The sequence below is a fragment of the Astatotilapia calliptera genome, chromosome 11 (assembly GCF_900246225.1).
Source record: "Astatotilapia calliptera chromosome 11, fAstCal1.2, whole genome shotgun sequence".
Lineage (NCBI taxonomy): Eukaryota > Metazoa > Chordata > Actinopteri > Cichliformes > Cichlidae > Astatotilapia > Astatotilapia calliptera.
The window spans coordinates 20,782,111-20,801,609 of NC_039312.1; the positions used below are offsets into that span (position 1 = coordinate 20,782,111).

General features: G+C 44.0%; 1 protein-coding gene across 3 annotated transcripts; it reads left to right on the top strand.

The window, feature by feature from the left end:
* The first annotated feature begins 82 nt into the window (after window positions 1-82).
* On the top strand, window positions 83-18,276 carry rusc1 (RUN and SH3 domain containing 1). Of its 3 annotated transcripts, none has more exons than XM_026183335.1 (12): window positions 83-164; window positions 2,612-5,929; window positions 7,960-8,838; window positions 9,931-10,053; window positions 10,142-10,218; window positions 10,675-10,849; window positions 11,200-11,305; window positions 12,605-12,651; window positions 13,660-14,180; window positions 14,273-14,517; window positions 14,682-14,849; window positions 15,860-18,276. In XM_026183335.1, the coding sequence occupies exons 2-12, from the start codon at window positions 2,731-2,733 to the stop codon at window positions 16,023-16,025; spliced, it is 5,706 nt and encodes a 1,901-aa protein (XP_026039120.1). In that variant the 5' UTR covers window positions 83-164; window positions 2,612-2,730; the 3' UTR covers window positions 16,026-18,276. The 3 variants fall into 3 exon arrangements, with proteins under 3 accessions (XP_026039120.1, XP_026039122.1, XP_026039121.1); XM_026183336.1 differs by lacking the exon at window positions 83-164 and adding an exon at window positions 178-239; XM_026183337.1 differs by lacking the exon at window positions 7,960-8,838.
* The last annotated feature ends 1,223 nt before the right edge of the window (window positions 18,277-19,499 follow it).

Below are 19,499 nucleotides of genomic sequence, written 5' to 3' on the forward strand. Positions count from 1 at the left end.
ATAAGGCGAGGGGTAAGGGGTGTGGTTTGATCGGGGGAGGTGGGGGGATTTCTGGATGCTCGCGAGAAGACAGATGCTGAGGCTATTCGAGATTCACATTCTCACGGACTGGGGATGTGAGAGAGCCCGACGAGATGGAGACCTTCATCCATCTTTATCTGAATGTGAGTCAAGTGCATTTTTATCAGCTTTATCGTGCATGTAGATGTCTTTCAAGCGAACCTGCATGAGACGATCGGGTAAGAAAATCCTCCTCTTACCCCCCCGAGACTGCGTAGGATAAGACAATAAATTCCTCTGTTCGCGGTGGCATTTGTCGGATTAGATAGCTTTGCGTAAATACGCAAATAACTGTTTTGTCTGTTCTAATTGTAGTGTGAAAATGATGGTTTTTGTCTGAGTTGTAATAGGGGCGTATGGGCCCGTTTATCAGAGCGATGCGGGTTGGAGGTACTCCCCTCCTCCCTCCTCCACCCATCCACCCCTGTCTCCATCAGCTCTGTGGGATCAATAGATACAGGGTTAAACTCTGAGCACAGGACGGATTGCATTACATATGACGGTATGCTGTGTTTTATATTTTATTTCAAGGCTTAGTTTGCTAAGGGCCATCCCGACGGAGGCCCAGCAGTGTAAACAGGCACTCCAGTGATTTATATTCTTCAGTGATGTGAAGGGCACTGTGGAGGAATATATGAGCAATAGCCTTCAGTAGATGGGCTTTTAAAAAGCAGACTGGGTGTTGTTCTCTACCGCTGAGTGATTATTTCATGCTCCACTTAAATGTATGTGTGTTTTCTTTGTTATTTACGATTTGTTTCTTTTGATCCAGATTTCCATGAATATCATAGCCCAGTGAAGACGAGCATAACTGATGACAGTTATCAGACTATAAATTAGCTGACAATTATTATTACAAGGAGAATCATTTCATGTGTGTGGGTGGGTGTTTGAATAGTTGGGTGTTGTGTGACACCAGCAGATGAAAGGAGCCGTGAAGGTATCTTGCAGAAGCACTGCATACAAATAGAGAAGCTCTAAAAGTATCTATTTAGCTGCAAGATTGCAGGAATTAAGTATTCGAAATTTTGTATGGAAGACACCACCTTCTGTATTACACTATTATCACCGTTTGCATCATCTCACCATTATGACAATGTAATTTTTTGTTTATGTGGATATTATTATTCCCAGGGACGCTGGAGCTTATCCCAGATATTGTAGGGTTCACTCTGGACAGGTGCCCAGATCTGAATAATATTTTTGATCATATTAATAGTCATTTTAAGCCCTAACATACATTTTATATGTTAGGGCTACATTTTTCCAAACAGATGAGTCCCAGCTGTGGTCTTTAGATGTCTCAGTACCTACCATAGTACCTCTAAATCTTATTCCTAAGGTGTCAGAATATTTAATATTTTAATATCTAAATATATTTATATAATATTTAATATCTAAAGCTGTCAGAATATTTAATTTTTGGCTTTAAGAATAATTCTGCTAGTCTAAATAATAGAGCTACTTTTAGCTGCTCTCTCATTCACAAGGGGCCGACACAGTGAGTAGCTCTTCATGTTTAATTTGGCAGATTTCCTTCCAGGATCAAACCGGAAATCTTTCATTTTTTTAGGCAAAGATGTAAACCACTGCCACATTAGAGAGCCAGTTTGCCAGTATAAAAAAAGTCTAAAAAATTATTTGCATTTTTTCTCAAGAAAAAGTCCCTTTGATTTGTATCCACAGCATATGGTCAGGGCTTATCAATGATGACTAAGACCTCACAGGGTTAAATGATTATTTGATTATGACTCTTGCTGATTCACTTTCAGTGAAACTGACTGCTGGAGAGGCTGTGGGATGGAAAGAGCAAATCTTTTCCATATATTCTTTTGACGATAGGACAGAATGGCATTTGGATATCTAGTTTTCAAATCTTATATTTAAGTACCATCACACCGGCTTATATATTTCTATCAAACCTGTAATGATCCTGGTTGCTCTGCATGTGTTAGCAGATTTGTTTGACTTCCTGCAGGAAAAACTAACCTTTATTTGACCTGTTTATATTTGATAAATGCTTGAAAGGATGTAGTAAATAATAATAAAAATTCAAACAATGTAAACCAGACTTTGTGTGAAAGTGTACAGTTATAATTTAACACCGTGTTACACAGCAGTGTAATCTGCTGCACCTGGTTTTAAATATTTTATTTGTTTGTTTGTTTTTTACTTTTGGTTGGTTTTGCATTTATTGTTTGGATTGGTATGCTCACCTTTAATACTAAAAGAAAAAATCCCACCTCAACACACACACACACAGAGGAATTAAAATTAACTACTAAGAGTTCTCAACGTATTTATTTTAAGGGGCAATGCTTGACAATGTGCTACTCTAACTGTGAGTCACAGTGTGTGACTTCCCGGGCTGTGATAATTACAGAACAGAAAACCCTCAAAAGCAGTTGCCTTTTAATGAATAGTCTCGATGATGGGTTCGCTTCAAAGCTTAAACCTAATATGCAAACATGTGTAGAGTAAGAAATCGCTCTGCGATGAGCAGAAGCTGCTCGTATTTGTTATTCACTGTGTGTCTTCTTTGATGTTACAGGATCTTGGGAGTCACGCCAAGATGTGACTGTCACGGCGCGTCATAGTTTGGAGGCTCTACAATACTTGTTTCCATAGCAACAGAAATATCAGAATATCCAAAAAAGTCCCATTCCCACAATGCAGTCCTCTCAGCCGCCGAAACCGCGGCGCTTTGACGTCAGCAGACGGACCAATAACTTAGCTGCACCAAAGTCTCACGGCCCTGGGTTTCAGAGGGAGGATAAAAACATGAACACAATCACCACGCCGTCCCCACGCCGGGCCACCAAGGGTCCCACTGCTCCCTCCAGGACCAGAGTGGGCGTACAGCCTCGAGCTCCAGTAAGCCAGTCCAGGTTAAGCTCACAGAAACAGGGTTCTACTGTCTCTAAACTAGCTAAACCCAAACCCAAGAATGCCCGTGCATCTGCAGCAACTCAAATTGTACCCGCAGCGGATCCGCCTCCTCCGCTTCCCTCGGTTCTTCCTGTTGACCCGAACTGCAACGAGCCGAGCCTCCCGTGTCTATGCTGTGATGGCCGATCCCCGCAGGACAACAACAGCATGTTCAACCACAACCACAACAACAACAACACCATCTCCCTCAGACATCAACTGCAGCTACCGCCTCCACCGGCCCCGATGCCCCTGAGGCAGGATGGGACCGGGGCCAAGGAGCAGGCACAGGCAAAGGCCCAGATGGAAATTTCTGCCTGCCCTGCTGCCAGTCTGGAAAATGAAGAGAAGATTTCAGATGAAAACACTGAAGTAGACAATAAGAAAAATGCAAAGGTGGAGGAAGATGATGAGGAAGAGAGCAGCGGGGATATTGAGATTGATGATGAAGAGGACGATAACGATGACGATGAAGATGATGACACCCTGGTCCCCTCGTGCTGCGACTGTCCCCCCTCCCTCCTGGAGTTCTCGCTCTCCTCTTCTACCTCCTCTTCCTCCACTTCCATCAGCTCCTGTTCTGATCTGGAGTCTGACTGTGCCGATCAATCTGCCTCCATCTGCTCTTCCCAAGATCAAGACAATCTGTCCGTCTCTCTTTCCTCCAAAGACCACTCTCTCCTACAAGGCCCTGATAGCAAGCCTCCTGCTCGCTCACCTCCATCCCTCCCTCTGAACCGAAATCCCTTCTGTTTAACATCTCATTCCCCGAGTCCACCTTGCTCCCCAGATGAGGGTTACCCTTCTGCGCTTGACTCACCTTCCCCTGACTACTTAGGAGTCAAAGATGATTCTGAGGTCACCAAATTAGGCTTGCTTGACTTTCTAGAATCGGTCGGAGAATTTGGGAAAATGGAGCGGTTCAGCCAGGTGATCCAAGTGGCTCGCTGGGATCTGGACGGGGAACAGCACTGGGATGTTCTGCGGGATCGCTTAGATCACCTGGATCGTTTGGAAAAGGTGAACAGGGAAGTAAAACTGACCTACATTGCCAGACTCCACGAGAAGGGACTTGATCTTGGAGATCTGGATGAGCAGGACCTTTCGGATGTCATGGATGAAATGGGCAACATTGACATTCCCTGGAAGCTGTATAAAACACATGATGGAACGATGGGAGAATCTCAGGAGTTTTCCGATGCCGGGGTCGACTTAACCGCTCCGTCAGACTGTGAAGATCCCCTCGTTCCAGATTCCCTCACACCTTCCCCTGTTGAACCGCCACCTAGACCCCCAAAACCTCCAGTGCGACATGCCAGCGTGAGCTCGGACCTCCACACCTACATAAATATCAGCAGAGAGACCACCTCCATTGCTGTTTCCACCTCTCCTACATTGTCTACCTTCTCACCTAACTCCTCATCCCCCACATTCACCACTTTTAGGTGTGAGAAATCCCTACCTTCATCTCCACCATCCATTCCTCCTCTCCCTGCTTCTAAGCCAGTTCCTTACCTCACTCTGTATACCACCCCTTCTCCACCTCCCTCTATCCCCACCCCAACACCTCCTATCCCTCCACCTCGAAAGCGACACCTCGCACGGAAGGAAGCGCAGCGCCTCGCGGCTCTTCAAGCCGAACAGGAAAAGACCCCCATGTCCCTCCCCCCACCTACCACCCGCCCCCCACCACTCCCTCCTCCACCTGTTATCTCAGTCTCCTCTTCCTCTCCTCCTGCCATACCACCTCCACCTGCGCTGCCTCCTCCACCATCCTTCCACGCATTGGATGTAGAGATTCGGAAACTGCTCATGCTTGCTGGACTTACCCAAGCTGAGCTCCTCAAACTCAGCCCTGAGCTTGGTGTCTGTGTCGGGGGGTTAGAAGACGAGGGAGATGGAGATAATTTCATGAAACCGAAATCTCTGGAGTCGCAAGAGTTCAGTCTGCGGTACAGAGAAGAGGAAAGTGAGCCTGACACACAGCTGGTGGCCAGAGATCAATGGGTTGGCACTGAAAAGTTGGAGGGAGATCAAAAAGCAGATATAGCTGAAGAAGGCAAAAAGAAAGAGGAGGGCAGAGACACACAGAGAACAACGTCATTTACTGAGATGGCAAGGAGAAGGAAGAAAAACACTGGCTTGGCATTCGACCAGTACTACAGTTTAAGCAATACACATGAAGATAAAGCAAAGAATGTGAGCTTTGGGGCTTCCCGTTATTCTGCTGAGCCACCAGAGTCACCGCCGCCTCCTCCTCCCCCTCGCCCTCTGCCACCCATTCCTCCATGTTTGCCATCCCTCAAAGTCAGCACTCTGCCCGCCAACTCTGAACAACCTGAGCGTTTTGATTGGCTGATAGCATTCACACCTGAGTGTGAAGCCCCACCACAGCTGCCACCCCTAGAAAAGAGAAAGGCATATGTGGAAACCCAAAAGAAGCCCAATTCGTCAGGTACCTCTCCAGGGTCAGCTCCAAAGGTCACAACCTTTAAAGAGTTGCGTTTCCGCAACAAGAGCTCCTCTCCTCCGACTAAGGTGATCATTGAGCCCGATCCTGACCCCACAATAATCACTCCAGATCCAGATATACTCTACAACTTAAAGTGGAGGAAACATAAGGAGGGAAGTGATGGCAGCCAGTGGGAGTACACCTCTCAGGCTCAGGCCCTCTTCATGCAGCCGCCGCCAGCCCTCACCTCAATGGCTGCTCTGCAGGAAATGCTCCAGAGAGCTGATAAGGAGGGGGGGCAACTAGAGTTGTGCCCATCACAGAAGATTGGCTGCTCAGTCAGTGACAGCAGCCTGTGGACCTTGGGCAGAGAGTGGGAGGGGGAAGAAATTAAGAAGGAAGAAAAAGAAGGGAAGGACAAACTAAAGGAGGAGGTGGAGGTGAGAGGACAAGCTGATGGAGGACGGACTTTTGAATCAAGAACTTCAGGTGAGTGTGATTTTAGTGGTAGTAAATTGGAAGTTATATTCAATAACACAAAGTACAGTCCTGCCTGTGCATGTGCATAGAAGAAAGTAAACACACAAAAATAAGTCAGAGCAAATTGGATGACAGAACAGATCTGGGACGGGCAGATGATGGAGAGGAACAGATGGGGAAAAGGCACGCTCACAGTCGTCTTGCTCAGTTCTTCAGTGATGCACAAATAATATCCTTTGACATTACAATGAAAAGAAACAGAAAGCCAAGGGAAATGAAAAAAAAAGTACACTCATTTGTGGAAATGATAAATGGAGCCACGGAAGAGAGATGGAGCGGGAACATGAGTCACTGAAAAGGATGATGCAATGATGCGATGGCAGGGGATAAACAGGGTGATTTTAGATAGGGGAGTAAGAAATGTGAACACAACAGTGAGAGATGGAAGAATATAGTGAGGCTAGTGAAGGTAATATGAGGAGAAAGGGGAGGTTGGAAACTTTCCAGCCAGTATTTCCTGTACGGGTTATCAGTGTGTGATGTCATCACAGACTTATTCAATTATTCATCCACTCTTCAGATTGAGGGGGAGAGGAATAATGGAGCTCACTCACTTTAAATCGGACTTTTTCCTGTTTCCTGTTTTTGTTTTTTTCTTTCTTTGTTGGCATCCTGAAATATTTTCCTTCTCCCCTCTCTCTCTGCTTCTTTAATAGTTTTGAATCCCAGTTTTGGGACATTTATGTGTTTTTACTTATGCTGTCTCCACCCCAACACCCCACCCTTTGCTCCCTGCAGCACAGATAGCTCAGATCAGGTTACGTAGCTCATATGGTCCTACATTAGGCTACATTAAAACTAAGTTGTTCATGTACAGCAGGGTGTTTAAAACCAAGACTGGATAATTTTTTCTAAATGATTTATAGGTTAAAAATTTATAGGTTAAAAGTTTCAGATCTTTTCTCAAAACCACTGCAGTGAGGTAGGTTTGGGGGATAGGTGTATACACCTTTAAGAGCTGAAGGGGTGGATCTTAGTACATGGACCAATTACTGCCAGCCAGGGTCAGAAAACTAGGAAGTATCATGTATTTGTTGCAGTTCAGACACAGCTCAAGTCTAACCAAGGTATGGTTGCTTTCTAGCTCCTTTTTTAGTTTAAGGTAAATACAGTGTAACGAGAGTCGGGGTGCCACTCTGAATTTCCACAAAGGCGGGCCTGATGATTGAGCAGAAAGGAACAGAAATCTGTTATCTGTTGACTGACTCAGCAGTACAGTTTTTGCTGTACTGGTGGAGAAGGGAGGGGTGGTGGGGAAGAAGGTAGAGAGAGATAGAAACTAAAAGCAGAGAGTGAGAGAGAAGGTGATCCGGAGGTGATGACAGCACGCACTGCAGTAAAGTACAAAACGTTTAGCAACACCAGTCACTGACTGTGGTTATCACTCATAACTCTCAGGTGTCAAACAGAAATCTGATGTCACAAAGAAAACGTGGATTCTTAACACGTGTTGTAGTAGGATGACTCTTCAGGAATGGCATTTTAATTATGATGAATTAAGCGAGTGAATGACAGACCAAGTCCTTCTACCGTGCAGCTGTGAGACTGCTCCGTAATTATTCTTTTACAGCCTCCGTGTCATTTCCTGTCATGTCAGACCCCTCCTAAGCGAAAGACTGTGTTTATTGCTCTTCATTGACTTCCATGCACCGTTGGTGTGTAACTGTCAATCAGACGTTTGACTGGAATAAATACTGCATGGTGTTTTGAAGATGACTGCTAGAATACACATGTGCATTTTTTCTCTCAACAGACACTAACATGTTCTGCATCTCTCTCTCCTTCCCATTTCTTTGCCGCCTCTTTCTTACTTTTATCTTCCTTGTTTTTCTCACTTATCCATCCTGTTTGGTTTGTTTCCATTCGGTTGTCTCCATTTTGGCATCATCGCTCCCTCATTACCATTTATGCTTGTGCGTCTGCCCTCTCCACCCGAACTCCTGCACTTTTTGGCCTTGCTCTCCCTTTGAACCGAGCAGTTTCCTCACCCCCGCTCTCCCTCGCCCAGTCCTCCCAACCCTACTTCCTCCACACCGCTATCCCTTCCTTTCGCCCAGGCTACTGTTACTCCCACCCCCTTGCAGATCCCAGGCCCTGCAGTCATGTAGGCCAAGGGCCCACAGACACACACAGAAACACACGGTGGACTCCTGCTGTCCACTCAGCTTGTATCCACAGAGATGAATCGAGCTCTGGGTTTAAAGATGAATCCCCGGCTGCTTTTGGTGTAGAGTCTCCACGTGACTGTGGGGATAAGTTTAAGCAAAACACACATTCAGCTTACCAATATAACAGCGATCCCAAAACCAATGAAAGGGACTTTGCAACTGAGTCAATCTGCAATCTTGACTCCCTTTACCAAAGTGATTCAGAGAAGCAGAATGATGCCAACGCCGTGTCTGTTAGCAGCACCGCTGAAGCTCCAGGTTGCACCACACCGTATAAGAATATCGATGTTATGATGATGTATTCAAACAGCATTGGTGCTAGGGATTCGATGTATTCAGAGAAGCGCTCACTCTCACACACAGACCAGGTCAGCATCAAGGCTAGGACATCCAAAGATCTCCCTCCCCTCCCCACCTATTACCTGTACCACCCTAAGAACTGCCCTCTTCACAGGGGGGCTCCCCCCCGCCTCTCTCCTATCGGAGCCCTCTCCCCTCCCCATCGCTCCGGAGCACCCCCTCCCGGTGCAGCAAGCTCCTCCCTCAGCTCCCCGCTTTTCCCCCGCTCGCACACCTTGCCTGCCCTCGCTGCTCCCCTCTACTATCCAAACCTCTACCCTCCTATACCGCCCAGGGCGCCCCCCCTACCCCCAAAACTCCACCAGGCTCCTCTGCAGTCACGCGTGGCGAGTAAGATCTCTCTCTCTCTCCATACATCTTACACTTTTTCTCCTTGTCTGACATCTCGCATGTCTGTCTATCTCTCTGTCTGTCTCTATTTCTGTCTCTCTTCTCTCGTCTGGATGTGGTGGCCTACACGCTTGTGTCACCTATGGCCCCGGGGGTTTGCAGATTTGAAAGAACTAGGTAACTGTAGCTGTTTTATATATCAGAAGGTGCGTCCCTGCAGGCCATCTGATACGTCTTATCTGCTCTGTCCTTTCAAATCCGCAAAGGGCCTTCAGAAGGGTAACAGCTGTTTCTGTCACAAGGTGTCTAGAGTCACTCTCATCACTGTCTCTCTCTCTCTGTCTGTCTTTCCTCACCTGTCTGTCTCTTTGTCCCGATGTTGTTCTTGTCGTCTTTTTGTTTTTGCATGGTGTACCCACACAGACACGTGCATTTCATGCAAAGCGAACCTTAAGTAGCTGCTTGATGATGATGTGATGCTAATAAATAAATAAAGTTTTCATTTTTATTTGTTCTGTGTTCGGTTAAGATCCACGGCATCCTGTCCATTGTACACATTTGCATTTATCGATCTAGTTTATATAAATACATTTATATAAACAGCAAAATGTACTTTACACCTACCCTTTGCACATGGATGTACTTTCTTCTGACCTGGTTCTTGTGGTAGTTCCTACACTTGTTTGTTCCTAGCTCTGCAGTTCCTCCGTGTATGCCTATATTAAGTATGTGAGTATTTGTATAACTGTGTTTGTGTGAGTTGAGGTTAATTGCATGGGATCCTGTTTAGCCCTGAAGCAGACAAAAAGTTGTGTTCACAGATCCAGTTGTGAAAACCTCATCACAGTAATCCTACAGGATGTGCTCGCTCACTGTTTGTCGTCAGCAGTAACGACTGCTTCCATCTGCTTCTATCTGGCTTCTTCATTGCTTAACTGCTCCTGCTAATAATGCTAATATTTTAGTTGTTTTGTTTCTTTTGGTGGCGATTCATTTTTTTTTAAGTTTGTTAATTTGTATTTTTTTTATCACTTGCATACAAAGTAATTGCGATATATATTTATTTGGGGTTTTGTTTACCATCGCTGTCAGCTGTTCGCAGTGTCTCATTTGCTGGCTCTGTGCTGAAGACAGACACACCCTGGATGGGCGAGGATGTGAAGCATCCAATGAGAGGTCTTGGCCTATCCTCTCTGTGCCTACAGGAAAAGAAAGGTGGGGTTGGATGTACATGTGCAGGATGTGCGTTTGTTTGTCTGTGCACGCTCTTCTAACCAGCTTTACACCCGGTTCTCCTCTCTAGCCCTGGTAGGCGCAGTTAGTGTGGCAGTGGAAGCCATATTGGCCCAGTTCAGTTCTTCAAGGACTGTGGTTCAGAAGGTCAGTACCTGCTGGTTTGATGACAGTAGCTAGAAGGACTGTGTGCTTTTTCATTTTTAGTCACCCTTTATAATCTATGTTTTTTTGGCTAAACTTCATGGTGTATTAAATTCATTATGTACCTTTGAAAATATTTCCCCTCTTCCTTCTTGTTTTGACTATTGTGTGCCTTCCTCCAGTCTTCCTCAGTTAACAGGGTACTAGAGTATCTTAAGATAACCCAGTTTCTTAGTCACAAGAATTTCTTTGTCAACTTGCTGCTCACTCACCACCCAAATCATCCCTCATTACATCATGTTGATCATCATCACACAATCCCCCTTTTCCACCCCTCCCTCTCTCTTTGAGTCATCCTTTTCATCTTCTTGTCCAATCGCTGCACATCTTCCTTCTCACCAAACACCCATTTTTTTCCCCCCCAAACCGTGCTCCCTTCCTTTCTTCTCCTCTCCTCAGGCCTTATCAGGAGACAGCGCTATAAATCCATCACTGGGCCGTCTGGTGCTGCAGTGCCTCTGCCCCGCCCTCCACAGCTTGCTGACTGATGGCTTGAAACCCTACCAGAGTGACCTGATTGCAGGCAGAAGGCCAAACTCTGCTTGGAGTCTGGTCCAGGCTTCAACCAGGGCAGGTAGCATATCATGCATCATAGCCGTGGATATTAAAAATCAGATATTATCCTGTTGTTCCTCTTGAGGTTTGGTTTCCTGGTTGATAGTGATAAACTCTGCAATTCGTCTGTCTCCACTTTTCTCCCACATCAGTCAATACTTGTTGATTTTATCGTCTAAAATGCTGAATAAAGTGAACACCAGGACACAGATATTGATTGGCCTACGAGTGCCAAGCTTCACAGCAATTTTTCACTCACTTCTGTAAGGTCCTTCATTGATCTCTCTCTCTCTCTCTCTCTCTCTCTCTCTCTCTCTCTCTCTCTCTCTCTGTGCATTTTATCCTCTTCCTCCCAACCGATCTTCCAAGGTCCTAAAACTCATGCCTTGTTCAGTCTGCAAGTTCGAGTTGGAGAGCTACCCCAGCTCAGACAGAGCAAACACAGGTTCAACGCATTCCTCCTCGGCCTACTGAAGTAAGCAGTGGCTATTAACAATCCTTGATCTCCACTGACGACTCGTTTAAGAGCATGCTATTCATTTTATTATTGCACTCACAAGGCCAGATTTACTAATGGTTCTGCGCAACCACAAAACCATTTTGTGGCATTCATTTACCTCATATACCTCAAATTGCAGTAAATTGAACATAGAAAAAAGACTTGTTACATTTTGTGCCTGGTGTTGTTGTGATAGTTGCATTAGCAGTGTTCATTTATTTGGAATGACAGGATACCAGTGTGAGTACGTAACGACATGGGTGGATGGGTCAAAGTTGTGAGTGTGTGTAAAAGGTTCGACTACATCCTGTAACTCTTCGCTCGGTCTTAACTCTGCACGCTTAGATCTGAGCTCCACATATTTGTGGTCCGTAGTAATACTGGTATTTTGATGAAGTGGAGCCTAACTTAACCAAACTGAAGTGAACTGAAGAGTCCTGATGTTAAATAGGCAACAGGGTTATATTTTAGAGTGAGCTGATGGTTTTCAGTGTTTCAGGCATTTAGTCTCATTTCAGTTTATTTATTTATTTTTGCTCCTCTCTATCAGAGCTGTTACATACCATATTGGAATGTGGAGCTGAAATGAAAACGGGATCTTTGTTAATGTGTTAGAAAAATGTCTTCATCTTACAATATGTAATATTGACTGAAATAGGTATTTAGCGCTTCATACAGCCTGCAGGAAACAAAAAAGCAGATCATGCACTTGCATAGCGGCACAGTAACAGTATCTTCAGTAAGACACCAACAATAAATAGTGATTTGTGTTCTCCTACACATGGTGCAGGTCAGCTGTTACACATAGTGTGTAGTAACGCAGCTCTCGTCTGCGCTCCACCGGAGTCTCAGTCCTCAGGTTCACACTCAGTCTTCAGTCATTTCTAACAGTGGAGTTCAACCTTATATTAAAGATATTGTCTCTCCTCCAACTGCTTGTCATTTTCCTGAATTCTCTCACTGTTTTCAGAGAGAAACACTTGAGTAAAACCTGTACTTGCACTGTTTTACTACACCCTCATCGAGGCTGCTTGTTTTTAACCTGCTAATTTGTGCTGCTCTTGCAGAATGCTGAAATCAACTGCCTGCATTCTTGTTTATAAATTAGCACATTGTTAGTAGATCACCCACATAACTTTCCACTCCCATGGGCGCATTTCTGCATTTGGTAATTTGCTCCACTTAGTAAATCCGGCCTAAACTGCATAATAATTTCTGTGCACGTATCTTCTTTGTATCCTCGTTACTCATCTTCTTTCTGTTTTTGTCTCGTAGTACCAAGCTTCTTGACTTCTGGCTGTCTTACCTTCAGTCTTGCAGTGGTAAGTTTTCCTCTCTTCTAGCAGTTGTTGCAGTTATGAGCAGGGTGCAGTTTGCCAGGGTGGGGATGCAAATGCAGGGGATTTTCCCCTGTTTGATGAATAAATGAAATGAACTCAGAGTATCAGGAGACCGCTTGCCTGATCAGTGACTTCAGAATTTCCTGCAAAGGTGAGCTCCACAGCAGCTGCTGTGACGGGCTGATTGAGAAGAGCAGTCACGCGTTCATGTAAAAAGAACCTGTCCACAGTTCAAAGTTAGAGCAGGTGATTTGCGACACTGTAAGACGAGGTTACAGAAGAAAACAGGTAAGTGTTGAGAGAGAAAGGGGGAAGACACTCAGCAAAGGGCTGTGGGTCAGACTCAACCTGTGCCACCGAACACTGACCATAGGGTACGTGGTCACCTGCTGAGCAACCAGACTCATTTTTACACATTTTTTAACTCTCAAACTCGAAGATCTCCAATTGATTCAGTAAATGAATCATCCAGAGAGAAGGAAAGCGAAGCACTTCAGATGACGCGGGAAAGCAGAAAAACTCTTTCATCAAAGCAGGCTGTTTTCTTGATGTAGGTATATGCTATACAGGACTAATTAATATTTTTCAAATGCAGCATTTTGTTCTGTTGAAATTTGTACGTATTTCTTTTCAAATATTGAAGCTTAATGGCAAAATACTATTAATTGGATTTGGGACCTTATTCTTGCATGTCAAACCTTTTATACGGCTGCATTTGATCGAGACGTAAACATTAATATTTCTCTAGAGGCTGTTAATATTCCTCATATTAATTTCATTGAAAAGAATTCATGAGAATATTCTTGTAAAAGCTGTGGACATGTGTTTACGTCCTGAATTTGTTTAGTTGGATTCTGTAAACGATACATTGACAGCAGCGATAAATGCCATTATTTTCATGTCGTGGTGCAAATCTGGTTACAAGCATAAATGTAAATACTGAAACTGACCTCTCTCTCTCTCTCTCTCTCGCGCGCTCTCTTTTCTCAGATGTGCTGGAGACCTATTACCACCCCACCTCTTTTATGCGTCTGTCGCAGACCGCCTGCCAGCCTCTGTTTGAGGAGCTGCTCCTTGTGTTGCAGCCTCTGAGCCTGCTCACCTTCAACCTCGACCTGCTCTTCCAGCACCACCATTTAGAGCCAGAGAGTCACAGGCCAGAGATCCCCAGCCCTCCCTTTCCGGATCCTGGATCCCAGCTTTCAACAAATGAGACAGCAATAAATGGGTCTCAATCCAAAACTCCAGACAGCAGATACAGTGAAAGCCTCTCAGAAGTAGACTTTGGAAGCCCAGATCATCAGGCAGCTAAAGATGCTAAATCATCACCTGTGACTAATTCAGATAATGGAGGATCGGCAGCGTCAACAGATACCAGTTTTGGACCCACAAAGGCTTCAGTCACTCAGGAGGAGACGAGTCCTCAACTGTTGTGGGTCCAGGAAAAAGAAATTGAAGATTTGCCTCCTCCTAACGTTGAGGAAGACAGCCTTGCTCAGCAGGCAGGACAGGTAGCCACAACTGTTCAACTCCTCTGCCTTTCTATTCAATGATGATTGTGTGATTATGCAGAAATTAATTTATCTGTTTTTTTTATTTACAGGTAATTCAACAAGGATGGGGTGCTGTGGTGCGCTGGGGAGGCCGACTGAGTCAGAATCTGGCTGAGTTGAGCCTCTCTGCAGTGAAGAAGGATGAGATGAACACAGATCTGCCAGATCTCCAGGCTCAGGCAGGAAGCGACTACACTCCAGTCAGCGGTAGTACTCAGGTTCCCTGGGGTCTGGGCCGGCTCTTTGGAGCCTCCAAAACTCCCACCAGCCCGACAGGTCACACACAACCAACCAGGTCAGTCATTAAATATGTAATAGTTATTATGTAGTCTAGACTACAGAAATTGGTTTTACTGATAATCAATCAATTGAATAAATTAAATTAAATCAGCTTCTGAAGACAATAGTCTGTGACTCATGCCTGTTTGTAATTTTCCAAGTTTCTGTAATTTTCCTCAGACGTCCCTCTCAGTGGTTTGCACCCGGTGTCACTGCGCTGACCCGAATGGTGAGCAGCAGCTCCACACCAATGCTGAGAAAGATCCCCGAGACTCTGGGAGAGACCGGATCAGAGTCCGAGAAAGATGTCGACACACTGGAGATGAAGGACAAACCCAGACCACTCAGGTACAGCAGACATAAAGTGATGGCAATGATGGATAAGGAGCAATGACACAGCATTGCTGTTTTCTCACTGTTACTGTTGCAAGCGCTGATTCTGTTTCCAAGTTTTAAATACATTTATATGACCTATATTGGCCTTTATAATGTAGACCAGGGGTCTCCAACTCCAGTCCTCGAGAGCTACTGTCCTGCAGCTTTTAGATGCGTCCCTACTCCAACACAGCTGAATCAAATGGTTGGATTACCTCTTCAGCACGCCATCAAGTTTGGCAAAGGTGATAACAAGCCATCCATTTGATTGAGGTGTGTCGGAGCAAGGATGCGTCTAAAAGCTGCAGGACAGTAGCTGTTGAGGACTGGAGTTGGACACCCCTGATGTAGACTGTCTTTGTTAAGTGAATGGTAACATCTCAAAGCCCAAAACTGGCAAAAATCAGATGACAGCAGTGTAATTTTGGGTCAGACCTTTACACAAGTGGGATCCTAGTCTGCATATGAAAGATGGATCCAACTTCAAGGTATGAGTAGTGATACCAAGCTAGTGCCTCAAATCTGCATGCTCTCTTCTCATCTGAGAAGCCCCATTGTTTACACGCCTGTGACAAAAAAAATTGACCCGTGATGTCAGTAAGTTGTCCCAATGATTTTATGGTCTCAATCGCTGGTTTCAAGTCAAATTTTACATTTCCATCCAGAGTAAATTAGATGATAGGGTTTGTCTGCCTTGTGAGTGTGCAGTGTCCTCTATTTTTCACCCAGATCTGGTTTCAAAAGACTAATATGGTCACAGTGGGTGACACAGTTATTTTTATGTCTTTTCTTTTGCAAATCAATATTTTTCCCCACTGATAAGGGCGGCAGGGGTTATACCAGAGACACCAGAATAGCTGCTGTTATCAGTCTGAAGTCTTGTAAACGGTGACTCATCCCGTCTGACATTATACGCTGACGTTACTCTTTGTGGCTGGTGTAAACGTCGATCACTGCGGCTGAGACAGTGTCTTCTGTCCCAGGTCGGTGCGAACGCTGTGTGACCACGCTGGATCCGGTTCCGAGCTCAGCTTCCGCAAAGGGGAGGAGCTCGTGGTGTTAGGAGGCGTCGATCAAGACTGGATTCGCTGTCGTCAGGGAGACAAAGAGGGGCTGGTACCTATTGGCTACACCTCTCTCATCATGTGACCATAACTGCTGCACTTAATCAACACTAAAAAAATCAATAAATAATTATAAAATATATATATATATATTTTAGGTGAGTATTGAGAGGTTATGGTAAGGCTGCACCACTCTGAAAGGGATATTTCACACAGGCTCGGTTACAGTTTGAGTTAAGGGCATAACACCATCTGTTGTGCTTTATGTGCATCAGAGGCAATCTGCAGCCCCCCCCGTTATGAACATATTGGAGCTTTTCCCATCACAATCATTTCAGTTTGGTAGCGTTCAACTAATAGATTTTAGCAGCAGGAATTGAGCAGATGGTGCGAAATAATGACTCGACTCAAACTTGGATCATTTCAAACCAGAAGACCTTTGATCCTCGAGTGAATTATCCCTTCAAATGCCTTTTTTCTCCATTTCCGCCTTGCTTGCCGGCCGCTGATCTGAAAGCGATCGCCAAAATTCTTTGCAGTCTGTCACACTCGAGTGCGTTCAAATCAGCGGCTATCTGTCGCGAGGAGGCGGCGGTCGACAGCCTGGCTGCAGGTCGTCGAGTGGGGAAAGCATGTCGGAGTAGTGGGCCGTAGCTCCTGTTGCATACTGCGTAGTAATGTAGTGAACTGTAGCTGTGTAGACCCGTTCTATTGACCTTTTACCCTTATTGACCTCTCATCTTTCTCACCTAGTTTATGTGTGTTTGACATGTTTCTGCTACTGTATTTGACTGTATAAATATACATATAAAAATATATATATATAAATATATAGCTATATAAAACGAGATTGATATTACCAAGATAGATAGAAAGGTAGATAAATATGAGAAAGTAGCAGCTTAAGGCTGCAGCCGTATTGATGGAGTGATTATTCATCTTTACATTTGCAACAACATGAAGCGGATGTCATACATGCAAAAACAAATGAATATGTGTTTATTTTAAGTATGCAATCCAGTATCTTCCCTATTGTGCGCTTTATGTATTGCCATTGTCATCATATTCATAACATGATTAAATTGAGCTCATACCTTTTAAACTCTGTATGCACTGTAATGTACCACGAATGCTCTGAATGAAAACATCTTAGATATCCCACAAAGTTATAGACGACAGCGACCTGTAGCCAGAATCTCACAGAGCCTCCGTGGGTTTTAGCAAAAACCCTCACAAAAGTCTGCCCCGCTTTCTCGGCACTGTCTGAATTTCAAATGAACGCCGTGAGAAAAACCCCAGATGTGATGTCGATTCATAAATGCTACAAGTCTGTGGGTTTGGTGGCTGGTCTTCACCTCGTACCTCAGCTTTTGTATTTATCTTAACCCCATGTTTGCCGATCATAATCATTGATATTAATGGTAGTGGTAGCAGTGGAAGTGATTCGTTTGTTTTGTTGTTGCTTAAATGAAAAGAAAAAAAAACCTGTTGTTTTGTGTCACATAATTATTAGTTATCTGTATCTATGACTATGCATATATTTAAATGCGCAACTAGAAGTGTGTTTAGTTTGTTATAAAGTCGATTTTAATTTGATGTTATCATGCAAGAGGAAACCGGAAGCATAAAACGATAAGTGCTTAAATTAAAAAAAAGAAGGAGGGCGATTTTTAAGCGGCCAGGAAAGGCTAACGCTAAAGGACCTCTATTCAATCAGCAGGAAAGTTCCATTGCTATTGATCAATCAGGGAAAAGATCAGTTCTGCAGAGTTTCAGTGTAGCATGCGATTGCTGGCAACAGTCCAGTAGCATTAACTTAAACCAGTGTCATAACTCATTATCAGGAAAAAAAAATGCCTACACAAGTGATTAAAAGAAATAAAAGAAACAAAGTCTAGATACAGATAAAATATCAGTAGACACATTTAGTTTGTTTCTTTCCGATGTGAGATTACAAATGCATTTGTTTAAAAGCTATTTATTTATGGGATGTATTATTTATTGATCTTGAGGTTTCTGAAAGGAATAGCTCGCTAATTATCCGGGTTTTTCGTGTGCGAAAATGCACGCATGGCCGTGTGTATGTGCGTGTATGTGAAGTGAAAGCAGAGATGAGTTCGAGCACTTCTCTGTCAGCGCATCCTGCACTTTCACTTGTGTGTGTGAGTGACAGTTAGTTCTGTTCCTCCCTCTCCTCTCTGGTGTCATGTAGCCCGTAGACATCCCGTTGTCCTACTGTTGCGTATAGAGTGCCCCTCTAGTGTCAGTCACTGTTCAGCTCCTGCATGTGCTTGTTTGTAAATACACCAAATAAAATATGTATAAACCAAACATGATCACCTGTTGGAGTCATTTTTTTTTGCACTATAGTTCATGTAAAATCCCCTATTAAGCCAGAACCTCAGCTCTATACTGAAGAGAACCTGTTTATGTGTTACAATGGTGGATGCTCAAAGTAAGCATGCTAAAGTTTAAAATAATGAGATTATTTTATGTGGAGGTAGTGAATGAGCCATAATCTCAGTTCAGTCAGGTTTTTCTGGATCTTTCTTGGATCTTCATGTTGTCATGGAGAGGGGATGCCCTTAATTAAGACATCTCAGGGACACAGCTCTGACTGTGAGGACAGCAGTCCATCTAAACAAGGTCCAGTGTAAGATAAATAAGGATTATTTTGAACTCTGAGCCATGGACTTTGCATGTTTCTTAATATCGATTGCATTTCATTTATTTGTTGATGTCTGAAATGTGCAAGATTACAGAGGAAATGAGGAAAGCTCATAATGTAGTATCCTGTAAAAACAACAACAATAATAAAAAAAACACAAAAACTTTTTTAAGCTCCTGAGAAATCATAATCTTCCCACTTTATTTACTCAGATCAAGATCTCTGGGTGTCTTTTGGACGTTCTGAAGGGCAGAAAGAGGAGAAAACGTCTCCAGGGCGAGCTGCAGCCCTCCCCCATCTTGTAACCGTTTCTGTGGTAGCGTCCTCCTTTGTGGGTCATTATGGAGGACAACACATTGTGAGATATACAATCTAACGCCACTAGATAGCACTGTTAGCTCAAGCTGATGTTAATCAGCTTGAGCTAACCCCCGTCCCCTTATAGTAAACAAAGCAAGAAGGAGGTCTTTAAGCTGAGACACCACGAGCATTCAGGGTTTAGTACTAGTAGACATAAAATGCTTTTATTATTATGGATACAGAGGCAAAAAGTTTGAGCTGACATTCTATGGCGTTGAGTTATCACTGTTTTTTTTGTTTGTTTTTTTAAGCACATTATCAGAGGCAACAGGCAAAGGTTACATGTCATGCAAACTAGATAAATAACTCTTTACGTGTACCTTTGCTATAAAGTTAATCATCCACTGGCAATAATGTAGTGCTCTTAGTTTAAAAAAGGAAAGAGGGAAAAATATACATACAGTATGTAAACAGTCAAAGAAATTGCACTTTCTTGGCTTGTTATTAGAAGCCACACTACTGAAAGAGAGCAGAAATGTAACACTGGAAAAACTAAGTCACTGTCACTGATTGTCTGACCAAAAACAAAAG